General features: G+C 34.3%; 1 protein-coding gene across 1 annotated transcript in view; it reads right to left on the reverse strand.

Moving 5' to 3' along the window:
* The window catches only part of RNF111 (ring finger protein 111), a 93,797-nt gene that overhangs the window by 34,886 nt on the left and 45,592 nt on the right, over positions 1-13,319 (reverse strand). Inside the window, 3 exon segments of the mRNA XM_020981896.2 lie at positions 4,779-4,970; positions 6,358-6,521; positions 10,025-10,151. Coding sequence (XP_020837555.1) covers positions 4,779-4,970; positions 6,358-6,521; positions 10,025-10,151 — 483 coding nt within the window.

Raw genomic sequence — 13,319 nt, forward strand, 5'->3', positions numbered from 1 at the left:
ACTTTTGATTAGAAAAATGCAAATTATAACAACTCTGAAATACCACCTCACACCAATCAGATTGGGTAATATGACAAAAAAGTAAAATGATAAATGTTGGAGAGGATGTGGGAAAATCGGGACACTAATGTACTGCTGGTGGAGTTGAGAACTGATCCAATCATTCTGCAAAGCAATTTGGAACTATGCCCAAACAGCAACCAACCTGTGCATAGCATCTGATCCAACTAGTTTGTATCCCAAAGAGATTATAAAAAAGGGAAAAGGATCTACGAGTGTAAAAAATACTTATAGCAGCCTTATTTGTGATGGTAAAATACTGGAAATTGATGGTAAAATACTGGAAATTGAGGGGATGCCTAAACAAGTTGTGGTATATGAATGCAATGGAATACTACTGTGCAATAAGAAATGATAAACAAGCAGATTTCAGAAACAACTGAAAGACCTGTACAAACAAATGCAAAATGAAATGAGCAGAACCAAGAAATCATTGTACACAGTATCATCAACATCATGTGATGATCAACTACGAATGACTCAGTTTTTCTCAGGATTACAATGATCTAAGACAGTGGCCCTCAGGATTTGATAAGAGTAATTTGGTAAGAATAAAAGAGGCCTGTTGTTTGTTTTCTCCATATTAAAGCAGACACACCAAAGTTAAGGATATTAAATTAAATTCTTATTCAATTCAGACTTTACTCTATGGATTACATTTGTTTAAAAGCTAAATGTCCATAAATCACTGGTATAATGACTTAAATACTCTGCTGTTCTGAGTACCAAGTGTTCTAAGCAATATACTGCTTATTAGACTCAAAAGAATCTGGAGGGCAAAAAAAAGTTAAGCAAAAGACAAAGTCTTTTTCCTCAGTGGTTGCCCAAGGGATAGCAAGATGGGAGAGAAAAAAAAATGTTTGCTAATGTAGAAAAAATAATGTGGAATTCACTATTTCAAAAGGTAACAAAAGCCAATATTTCAGACTATAATTTTTTTTACATCTCTTTTATTCTATTTAATTCAATTTTGCCATTCCCTAAGAATTATTATAAACAGACATTTATATTTAATTCTATAAATAGATGTCTATTAACCATTAGAATAACTACCAAATGTCTACAGGTAGAAAATAACTTGCTTACAACATACATTCAGCATGAAAATTTTGCTACAAACTCCAACCTTTCAGAGAGAAGGAAATTCAGAATCTGTGAACATGCTGGAACCAGCAGAGTAACACCCTGTAGCATCCTTTTAAAAAAGTGGTCTAATGAAAGCAAGTTGCACCAAAGAAAAGCACTCTCACTCTTTCCTTCTCTCTCTCCTTCTCTCATCATTAAATGCTACATTAAAAAGGGCTAAAAGCAAAAAACAGATTTAAAAAATCAATTCAAAAACAGAAAAAGAGGAAAACTGGAGGCAGGGGAGAGAGAAGATAGAAGGTTCTAGATTAGGAGTTCTTATACTTTTTTGAGTGCAATTAGCTGGGAAAGTGGATAAAAGCACTCAAGAAGAGTTCAAATCCGGCCTCAGACATTTACTAGCTGTGTGTCCCTGGGCAACTCAGCCCTGTCTGCCTCAGTTCCTCATCTGTAAAATGAGCTAGAGAAGGAAATGGAAAACCACTCCAGTATCTTTGCCAAGAAAACCCCAAAACAGGGTCACAACTAGCTGGACATAACTGAAATGACTCAACAATAAATCATATTTTTGTGTGTCATTGAACCCTTAGCAGTCTGACAAAGCCTTATGGACCTCTTGTCAGAACAACAATTTTTAAAAATTTAAAATTGAGAAAATGCTAAACTTCAGGTGGATGTTAGTGAAAATAAAAAATAATTTTTTTCTCATACAAGTTTATGGCCCCTTGAATTTATCCAAAGACCCCCTGTATCCCAAATTTAAAATCCCTGATCTAGATAGAGGCATAAATACCCATCACCTTACAAAAAATTTCAGAGATCAAAGTAAACAGAATAAGGGGAAAAGGATACGCATCATGAGATAGGGGATTTAAGGGGCATTTGACAAAGCAACGAAGGCTCAGAAAGAAGCTGAATACCCTGTATAAACAAAAAAAGTTTTCACGAGACAGTGAAGCAAAGCTTCCTGAAGTTATACCCTGCCCATATAAAAGCAGTAAAGAAAAAGGGAAACTAGCACTTAGGGGTACTGAGGCCTGAGTAAAGGATAAAACAGGTAAACTAAAGTAGTCTAGATGAGCTACTTCCAATAAAGGCTCAAGAGACCAATTTGAGAAGGACATATTCTAGAGCAGCGCTTCTTGAACTGGGAGTTGTAACTGGGAGGTGGAGGGGGGCAGTGGTGACAGTGCACCTTGCAACTGAATGTGGGATTGTGAAAAATTTGGCAACAGTAAAAGGTTTCTGACTGCACAACAACCAAAAATTATTTCAAAATCAAACACGTAATGAATCTGAGGTGTTTCTGGCAGTGCTTGCCTGTGTTGCATCGCTCAACTTCACTGCAGCCCTGGTTCTGAATACACAATATGTACACTTTGCACTACATATGCTGTCACACTACGAAATACCAACCAATGCTGCCAGAAACACCTCAGCTTAGATCAAGACTATTGTATATTATGACCTGAAGTGTTTTTATTGTACATACAAATTTGTTAAATGAATTCTGGCTTGGGATTAGAAAAGAATTTTCAACAATTTCCAAAATGGCCCTAAACATACTTCTGCCATTTTGTACTACGTATTTATGCGAAGCAGCATTCTCAGCACTGATGATTATAAAATCAAAATATCAATCAACTCTGGAAAATGCTGAAGATGTTCTATGTCTTGCAGTATCAAATATTCCACCAAGATTTAATTATTTACGTAAAAATAAACAAGCAAATCCATCTCATTAGTATGCAAATTTGATTTCATCATCTTTAAAAACTGGTAAAAATTATATGTATACCAAATAATTGTTTTGAAATAAATTTCCTTATGATTTATTATCAGTAAATGTTTGATTTGTATACCTATTATATATACCTATATACCCAGGTGTAAAAATTTCTCAGGCAAAAAGGGGTTTCAAGTGAAAAAAGTTAAAGAAGCCCTGATCTAAATCGCTGTTGACTGGAGGAATGCAAACTGAAACAATTCTGAGTTACTACCTCATAGCTATTAGATTAGGTAGTAGGGCAGAAAAGGAGAATGAAAAATGATGAAGGAGACGTGGGAAAAATGAGATATTAATGCACTGTTGGTAGAGTTGTGAGACGATTCAACTCTTTAGAGCAACCTAGAACTACACACAAAGGGCTACAAAACCATGCATACCCTTTGACCTAGCAGCACTACTACTAGGTCTGTATTCAAAAAGAGATAAAAAACAAAAGGGAAGAGGACCTAGATATACAAAAATATTAATACAGCAGCTCTTTTCAGTGGCTGGAAGCTGGAAATTGGGAGGATGCCCATCAATTAAGGAATGGCTGAATAAATTGTGCTATGTAATTCTGATGTAATACTACTGTGCTATAAGAAATGATGATCAGGATACATTCAGAAAAACCTGGAAAGACTTACATGAGCTGATGCAAAGTGAAACGTAGTCTGTACAAAGCAATAGCAACATTACAAGATGATCAGCTGTGAATGACTTAGCTATTCTCAGCAATACAATGACCCAAGACAACTTTGAAGGACTTATGATGAAAATTGCTATCCATCTCAGACAAAGAACAGATGTCTGAATACAGATTGAAGCATACTTTTCTACTTTCTTTAAGCTTTTTTTGGTATATGTTTTCTTTCACAACATGAATAATATCAAGATATGTTTTGTATGACTACACATGTATAACCTGTATCAAATAGCTTGCCTTCTCAATGAGGGGAGGGAGGAAGGGAGAGAATTTGGAACTCAAAAAGTTTTAAAAACGAATGTCAAAAACTGTTTTTACATGTAATCAGGGAAAAATAAAATACTAAGTAAATTTTAAAAATAAAAAAATAAATCTAAAGTTTAAAAAAAAAAGGCGTATACTTGACAATGAAGGCCAGTCAAGTAGTGACACTGAGTGATAAGTAAAGAATAGCCCTCATGATGCCATGTAAACTAAAATTCAACACTCCTTCCCCCATTATATTTGGGGGATCTCTCTATGGAAAATTTATCTGAAGACACAGACAAAAACTGCACAGCATAGAGTGCATGGAAGGCTGGTTGTCTGCACCACTGGAGGGAAAACCTAAATCAAAGAAATCACAGGTTACTTCCAACTCACAACCAGTTATACTATATATCTCAGTATGAAATACCAAATCTTTTCGCATTATGGAAGTACACCTATTCTTAAGGACTCTTTATTTTTTGCTAATGGACCAGAATTCCCCTTTAATCTTTAAGCACACTCTTAAATGCCATTATTATTATTTTCTTAAAGAGAGTTGAAAATTATGCTTCTGTTAATAACCAGAACTGATTAAGAATTTACTACGCAGCAGGAATTCTTAGTAAGTGAACAAAAAGACAAAAGTGAATCAGTTGAGCTAAAATATTTTAGTCATTGGCTGAAAATACATTCTTTAACATTAAATCCCTAATAATAATCTATTCCAATATAACTTCCAACCACTGTTCAACAAGAATGAAGTCTGTTCCAATCTAATAACTGTCTCATACTGACATGACTAAAATTTCTTAAAACAGTGCCAATATTTTCACTAATAAAATCAGTGAATGAATTTTATTGAAAAAATAAAGTGAAGAAGCTGAAAAAGAAATACTGAATTTCACATACCTCCTGTTGAAGTACCAGCAGAGCTATTGCTGGGAAGGGCAGAAGTTTCTGACACTACAGAGGGCTGGGTACTGGAGACAGCTGAAGTAGCTTCAGAGGCCTGCTCTGAGGTAGATGCATTTGAATTGTTATTGGAAGAACTCACAACCTGGGATTCCACTCTAGCAGAGGTGGTTGGTACTACTGTGGGTTCTAAGAAAAAGCATAAAATATTTATTATTTCAAATTTTTAAAAATTGTTTTAATTTTTGTTAAAGGTAAGTTAAAATGTTTTAAATAACTTTATATCTAGTAGGATTAGTTATATAAACATACCATTTCAGGAGATATAAATTCTGTCAAAGCACAAGTAGACAGACATACGATAAAGAAAAATTCCCTAAAATTAAGCAATAACATCACATGAAAGAAAGCAAAATAAGCAGAGCCAAGAAAATAATTTGCATGACAACAAAAATGTAAAGGAAATGAATACAAAAAGATTCCAGAACTTCATTTTGTATAGTGATAATTATTGGTGAAGAATGATTCATAAATTTCTGGATATGGCCAATGTAGTGATTTATTTAACTCTATGTGCTACAAGGAATCAGGGAGGGTAAAAAATTTAATAGGAAATGTGAAGTAATATCATAAAAAGAATGTCCATATTAATAATCAACAATACTTAATAATAATTAGTAAAATATCACTAGAGTAAAAAATGTCTGACTTCCATTTTATGACAAAATACTTGATAAAATAGGTGGCCACAGTCAGTTCACAGTTAACAGGCACAAATTCCCTTGCCCTATCAAAGCAGCGCAATTGAGAGGAGGCAAAGAAAACCGAAGTCTAGGTCTCTGCTACTCATATACAATGTTACACAATGTCAGGAAAGAAGAGTTAAGACTGCATCTCACTAGAACATTATCTTTGTTTACCTTCATTTTACTATCCTATCTTTCTAAGCATAACAGCTTTACCTACAGTAAATGTTTAGCAATGCTGACTTGACAAAATTAAGGCAAATGCAGTAGGAAAAACAAACCAACCAACCAACCCAAATCACAATTCCCAGCTCATAAATAAGGTATATCCCCAAGTTCATTTGTAATTTCTTGAAGATGATCATTAAGTACCCCTCTAAAAAATCTCTTCAAAACTCCCACATACCTTTTCATTCCCTTTTATTTAAATTTCCACATGTTAAAACACCAGCATTAAAAATAAACTATTTAATTTCATTTTTCTATTTAACTACTACTTGTGGTAAAACTGTATTCTTTCCTATATTATAAAATTCATCTATACCATGAGTTTTATTTTAAGGATCCCTATCATAATTTAAAGTAATATTTATAACATTGTTTCTAGAGGAAGTATCCCTACAACATAAACTTTCAATACACAACTGGTCCATAATTTGGGTACAGTCTTTATCTCAAACATACATACAATCATAACATACACGGGAAAGATGACAACCCCTTTGCATACTACAAATATGTGCCTAAATTTCTGCTAATTTATAAATGGAATTTTCAGCTCAAACACATTCCCTTTCATGTATAAATGTACTGACACCATTCCAACCTACCATCTTCATCCACAGTAAGGTCCACAACTTCTGCTGCATTCTGCCTCAAGGGCTGTATAACTGTAGAAATTCTACTACGGTTTCGTGGCTCCTGTGGCCGAGTAGTATGAGAATTTGAGCCTTGGCCCCAGTGAGATCTGGAGTGTCCAACTGATGAACGAGACCTTTAAAAATTAAATTTTACTATGATGAAATTAATGTGATTTACAAGCTCAAACTGAAAAATCTCAATGCCCCTTTTTCCTTATAAATTCTACCAGGCAAGGTCTTCCCAGAAAACCTCCCCTAATAAGATCCAAACCTTTGACTAAGGAAAATCAAAATCCACTAAAGAGTAAATGCGATGACTGAGTTCACCAGTAGTAAGGACATACCAATATTTGGTTTAAGGGATGAAAAGATTCAACTGTTACTTGAAACATTCACCTTGGTTTTGATAAAACATTTATATGATAGCTAATGACTGAAACTTATTCACTATAGGTAAAATGGTATACATATAAAGGTTCAGGATTCCAGAAAGGAGAATACTATTTGTATTCTTACCACTACCGGTCAGAGTGGTTGAGAACTAGGGTACTTGAAAACAAAATTAGGCTCATCTAGCTCCTGGCTTACAGATAAGAGAACACATGTAGGAACTACACTGACATCCAGGGGCCCAGAAGAGTTAATATTAGCCTTAAATATAATGGCCAGTTTGTTGGTTCCAGAGCTATAGTCCAAGCTTTAAAGAAGCTCTGCATTTAAATAAAGACCTTTAAGGATTGGATACTATCAGTTTTCAACACACTGAACTAAAAACTTAACTCCACATGATAAAATATTTCTTTACATTTATTTTCCATTCAAAAATAATACAGTGGAAACATAAATTAAATCAGTCAACAAATATTTATTAACTACTCACTATATGATAGACCTGGTACTAAGGATACTAAGGGTTAGGGAAACAAAAAAAGGCAAAACCAAAGTCACAGCCCTCAACAATTTTACATTCTAATGGAAGAGATAAGGGAGGAGACAACAGTAAACAGCTAGGGAGGTACAAGACTGTTGATGGAAGGTACAAAAGAGAAAAGAAAGCATTACCAGGTAAAGGAATAGGGAAAGGCCTCCTAGAATAAATACTATTTGAGCTGAGACTTCAAGGAAGTCAGAAACTAATAGGCAGAAGAAGGGGCCTCCATTTTGTAAAGAGGCTAGCCTTCATTCCTCCCTAGGCTCTCTAAGGTTTCTGGACTTCCAAACGATGCTGTCTCATTCTGGAACTTCCCTCAAAGCCTAGGGTCTCCCCACCTTGGAACATCTGACCATTCCTGTGGCCTTCACAACATGGATTATCCCACTATAAGGCATGTCTCCATCTCCCATTAGTGAGTTCTTCCTCAAACCTCCATTTTGTGGCAGGATCCTGGCTGGCCTTAATTTCCCTTCTGACCCTGTTCTTGGCTTCTAGACTTCAAAACTATGCCCTTTGCACTGGTTCCTTTCATCCTCCCCACACTCCCTTTTGAGTTACCTTCAGTGCATTGTCTTCTCCCAAGAGAACAAAAACTTCTTAGGAGAAGTAACTTTCTTTTCGCTTTTATTTGTATCCACAGTGCTTAGCACAATACTTGGCAAATAGTAAGGGCTTAATAAATGATTCCTGCCTTCCTTCCAAGGTGTGGGGGACAATGAGAACAAACTCAAGAAAGGGAAAAAAGAGATGCAAGTGTTCCTGATGCAGAAATTACAGGTAGGTCAGTGTTGCTGGAACACGGAACATGTGGAGGAGAATAAAAAGCATGGAAAAGGAAGAGCGGAGGGGAGGGAGGGAAAGAATCTGAAACTCAAAAATCTCATAAAAATGAATGCTAAAAATTATCTTTACACATAATTAGGGAAAAAAAAACACTATTAAAAAAAAAGTCATGGAAAAGAAGAGGCAAAGTCATTAAGAGCCCAGTGTCAAAAAAAGGTGTTTACAGATCTTCACTTTAAAAAACCTACTTTGGCAACTGAGTGAAGGATGGATTGACTGGAATGAGGAGAGTTAAGGCAGGGAAACTAACCACATAACTATAGCAATGGTCCAGGAAAGAGGTGATGAGGACCTAAATGAGGATTGTGTCTATGTGAATGGAAAGAACAGTATACATAGGGAAAATACTATGAAGGTAGAATCAACAGGACTTGGCAACAGATTAGACATGACTAATGAGAGAGGGAATGAGGAGTCAAGGAAGACACCTAGATTTTGAGTCTAGGTGACTGGGAGGATAGTGGTGCCATCAACAGTACTAAGAAAGTGGGTAGTGAAAGAATTTGGAGGAGCAGAGAAGATAATGATTTTCTTTAGAGTATTTTAATTTAAGACACCTATGGGAAATTCAATTCAAGATGTCCAAAAGGCAGGTGGTGATGCAGGAATGGTGCTCAAGAGAGAGATTGGGGCTTAATATACAGATTTGGGAATCATCTCTATAGAGATGCTAACTGATCACTGTCAGAAAGAGGGATACACTATCAGCTATGGTCTCTGCATCAGTTGTTTTGTTTAACTGCTTTATCAGGTTTTTAATCTGTAGGATTCTATTTTTCTCTGAAAATGTTGACATCTGTCCTCCCAAAACCTTAGATACATGGCTCACCTTCATTATAAACTCATTTTAATATGGAGTGCTTATATCCCCTCAAGTTTTTTATCATTTCTACTTCTATTTCTTTCTTGTTGATTTTAATCAGATCTAAAATAGTAATTTCACTCAGAGGTTCCTCCACCTTTTAAAGGATGAAATGATCATTAAATCAAGCCAGGAATTTATTAGCTGCTCTGTCCTAAGCAGGTAATTACAGCTGACTTCTAGATTACTATACCACCCCACCCCATCACTACCATGTCTGTAAGTCTGGCTTTACAGGCTTCCTGAACTTCTCATCTATTTTCTCCTTTCCAAATAATTTGTGATAAACTCAGATGATAATAACACTTCTTTCTCTCTTCATCCATCTTCACCCAAATGCCTTATTTGCTGTCTAACTCTGAATTTTGGAATTTCTCATTTTTAAAATTTTGGAGCTTATTAAAACTTTGTCCAGGCTAATGATTGTTTTCTTTCTTTTTGTGAAAACAATTACTCACTTAAATTTATGCCCCCTAAAAGAGAACCTTAAAATTAAAACCACTCACAACAAAAAATGCAAAACAAAAAACCCTAAAATTATCTACTAATCTTTACTCTAGTTCTTTTTTTCTTCTTTGCAGTACTTCATATACATTTTCCCATACTTCTTAATATTCCACATTTTCTTATTCTTAATGACAAAATAGTATTTCAAGATTGATGGTACCTTAAAACCTAAAAAAAAAAAGTTACATTTATAAAATTAAGATTCCCTAACATATTAGTGTTAAGTCAAACCTAGGACAAATAAGAAAATAAACAGAACAAAGTGAGAATTCAAGATCCTTTAAACATTTAATTTATGTCATGATTAAAAGATTAGCAAAAATTACTCTAATTTCAATTCTAAATATAAATATGCCATTAACACAAACAAATTCAATTTTGTCAAACTATGAACAATTTGTTTGTCTAGTTGTGTGCATCCTGAATGCTAAAGTTTTGCATCCACTTATTTCTATTTACATATATGTTACATAAATAAGATAAACTCTTACCGGTAGCTTTCACCAACTGTTACAATCTCCACCTCACTGTCAGTTGAGGTAACATTAATTTCTTCATTGGCAGTGACCTGTGGAGTGGAGGATGCTTCAATCACCACAACATCCTCATCAATATTTCCTGGAACAAAAATGAGAAGTTTGAAAAATATATTCCTGATAAGGTAAGTACTTTTATTTTAATAATTTCTTTTTAAAAAAGCTAATGAAAAGTTTTGAAAAGCATATAGTTAAATTGAAGTTTTGTTCTATTTTTTAATTAAGGACTAGACACTAAACTGCAACTAGGTCAGTTCACTAAAGGAATCAAAAATGTGTGACTTCTTATTTCCAAACAAAACCAAATTTTAAGTTTCAAATTAGTGAGGTATTTCCAATAAGCAAGATATTCCCAAACAAAACATGAGACAAAACCTTCTATATTTAAATAGTAAATGTGGTACATATGAAAGATGCAAATGCATAAGTTAAAAACACAGTATAAGGAAACAAAGTCCTGTACTCCAAGAGTCAACTTTTACCTGTATTATTATATGGGAACTTGATCATACTTTCAAATGGCACAGAAATGAAGAGTACTAAAATTCTATTTTATAGCTGAGTACTAAAACAAGAGCTCAAGGGTACATTCTTTATAGTTTTTACACTGACATCATTCACTAGATTTCCACACATAAACACAAGAGCATTTTGGTTACCTACTAAATGAGGGAAAAAAATCCATGAACAAATGCTGACTTAGGCTCTGATGGGGAAAATGGAACAATGAGAAAGATTTAAAATAAAAAATGACCACCTGACTTCCCTTATCAGATCAAGTACACCCTTTACAATAAATTAAATTGCATGAGTCAAAGTTTAACATGGAATATTCTTTGCTTGCCTGTAAAAAAATCATACCATTATCAACTTGGTCCTGGTGACTATAGCTCCGTTAACACAAAATCGAAGTCAAAATGTTAACAATTCAGCAATGGATGAATATAAATTTTGAAACCTCTATGTGGCTACAAGAGCATATTCTTGATTATATTTCCTTGCAAATAGGAAAATTTGTACCTGCCATGAGAAATTCCCAAATACTTAGAAACTATTATGCAACATGGCAAAGTGAGAGCATTAGACCTGGAGTAAGACACGGATTCAAATCATGCCTCAGAAACTAACTAGTTTCATGATGCTGAGCAAGTTACTTAATCTTCCCAGCCTCAGTTTCCTTATCTGTAAAATGGGCAAGGAGATGGAGAGTTAGGCTCAATGACCTATAAGGTTCCTTCCAGCTGTAAATCTATGATACTGTAAGTATTTAGTGGCATACATACAAAAGTTTTAAAGCAATCCTTCTACTTTGGCATTATTATTTAAACTATTCAATCAGTTATATCCCTGCTAAAATAGCCTGGATCCTGTCTGTGAAGAAAACATAAAACTTAACTGCACAAAATAGATACATTCTAAGACTTATTTTAGTCTTATTTAGTTAAAAATTGCTGAGGGAAAAAATTAGCTATAGTACAATTTTGATTTACCTAGCCACTACTCATCTGAAACTTAGAAGTATCTGTTAAATCAAAGACCTTACCCAAATGTGTGTGATAGCAAGCTAGAACCTGGATTTGGAAGTAGAGTTAACAATGGAAGAAGTAATAGGAAGCAGGAGGGCAGAATTTAGAATATCAGATTATACAGATCTTCACTTTTTCAGATTTCTCTTAATATAAAACCAATCATCAAGATCTAACTTTCAACAACCTATTAGAAGAGATGGATGGGAAGTACATGCTGATCCTAAAAAAGCAACTTAAAAAAGTTTTCTTACTATAAAGATAAAAATATGAAAAATTCTTCTCATCCAATTGTTTTGAGTCAGGAGGACCTGAGTTCAAATCCAGCCTCAGACACATAACACTTACTAGGTGTGACTGTGAGCAAGTCACTTAACCCCAACTGCCTCACAAAAAAAAAGAAATATATTTCTTTAAAACTTTAAAACATAAGGAGGCAGAAAAGGTTTTACAATAGATGTATTCAGCTCATTTAAATTTATAAAAATTAAATTATCACCAGTTATCAATGTCCTTTGAAATGTTAATGAGTTCACCAGTTCAGAATATTCTTTTCTATACTGAGAAACAGCTTTTCCAATTTTATTTTCAAACATTAAAGTCTTAAAATAATCCTTTATTTTCTTGTGGATTCTGAAAGTTTTGTTAATTTTTGAAGGAATAATTTAGGTTTTAGAAATTAACTTTTGGGGCAGCTAGGTGGCGCAGAGGATAGAGCACCGGCCCTGAAGTCAGGAGGACCTGAGTTCAAATTCAGCCTCAGACCAAACACGACACTTACTAGCTGTGTGACCTTGGGCAAGTCACTTAACCTCAACTGCCTAAAAGCAAAAAAAAAAAAAAAGAAAAGAAAAGAAATTAACTTTGGAAACTTTGAAGAGTTGATCAATTTCCTAACAATCCGTGAAATTTCTTTGGCTAGGAAAAGTATTAGAATTGCTTATAACACTACTTTCAACAAGACAGAATGTTTCACTCTAGGATAACTGGAATATTAGAATTCAGTTTCATTCTCAGAAAACAGTTTAAAAATGGATACCACATCTGTTTGTTTTTTGGTTTGGTGGTCCATAAAATAGAATGGCAAGTTGTGATACTAAAAAAGTTGTAATAAAAAACATCAGCTTCTCTTAACCCCCATGTGAGACAGTAATCACATGGTAACTGCTACTTCAGGAAAAACTAGTTTGAAACATACAGTTTACAGCTTACAATTCTCCAATGGCTAGCAAACAGTCAGCCTGAACTAAAAAAAGGAAAAATTGTTCACAATCCAGCTTCCAGGAACCTTCAGGTTGCTGTGAGCTGAATGGAGTAGTAGCATTTTTCTCCCATAAAATCTAATACAGCAGAGAGCACATTACTGTTTTTCTGCATCCCCTAAAGCTCTTCAAATAGTAGCACACAGTAGAATTAAAGAAATCCTACTTCTAATAAATGAATAAAAAATAAATAACCTAAGATAAGGGTGAATAGGCATAAGACCATTTTATTTTTAAACTTTTGTTCTCTATACTTTTATTTTGAATTTCTGAAAATTGTTTAATTAAACAGGAAAAAACCCATAAATTTCATAAAAATCTTTAATGAGGTTCATATATTGATTGGAAAAAAAGAAAACCATCAGAACTACTTTACTATATGTGGGCAGCTATGTGGAGTATGTATAGTAGCGCTGGGCCTAGAGTCAGGGAAACCGGAGTTTAAATCCAAGCTCAGCCACT

Source organism: Phascolarctos cinereus, unplaced genomic scaffold (assembly GCF_003287225.1).
Source record: "Phascolarctos cinereus isolate Bilbo 61053 unplaced genomic scaffold, phaCin_HiC Scaffold_3;HRSCAF=262, whole genome shotgun sequence".
In the NCBI taxonomy this organism is placed as follows: Eukaryota; Metazoa; Chordata; class Mammalia; order Diprotodontia; family Phascolarctidae; genus Phascolarctos; species Phascolarctos cinereus.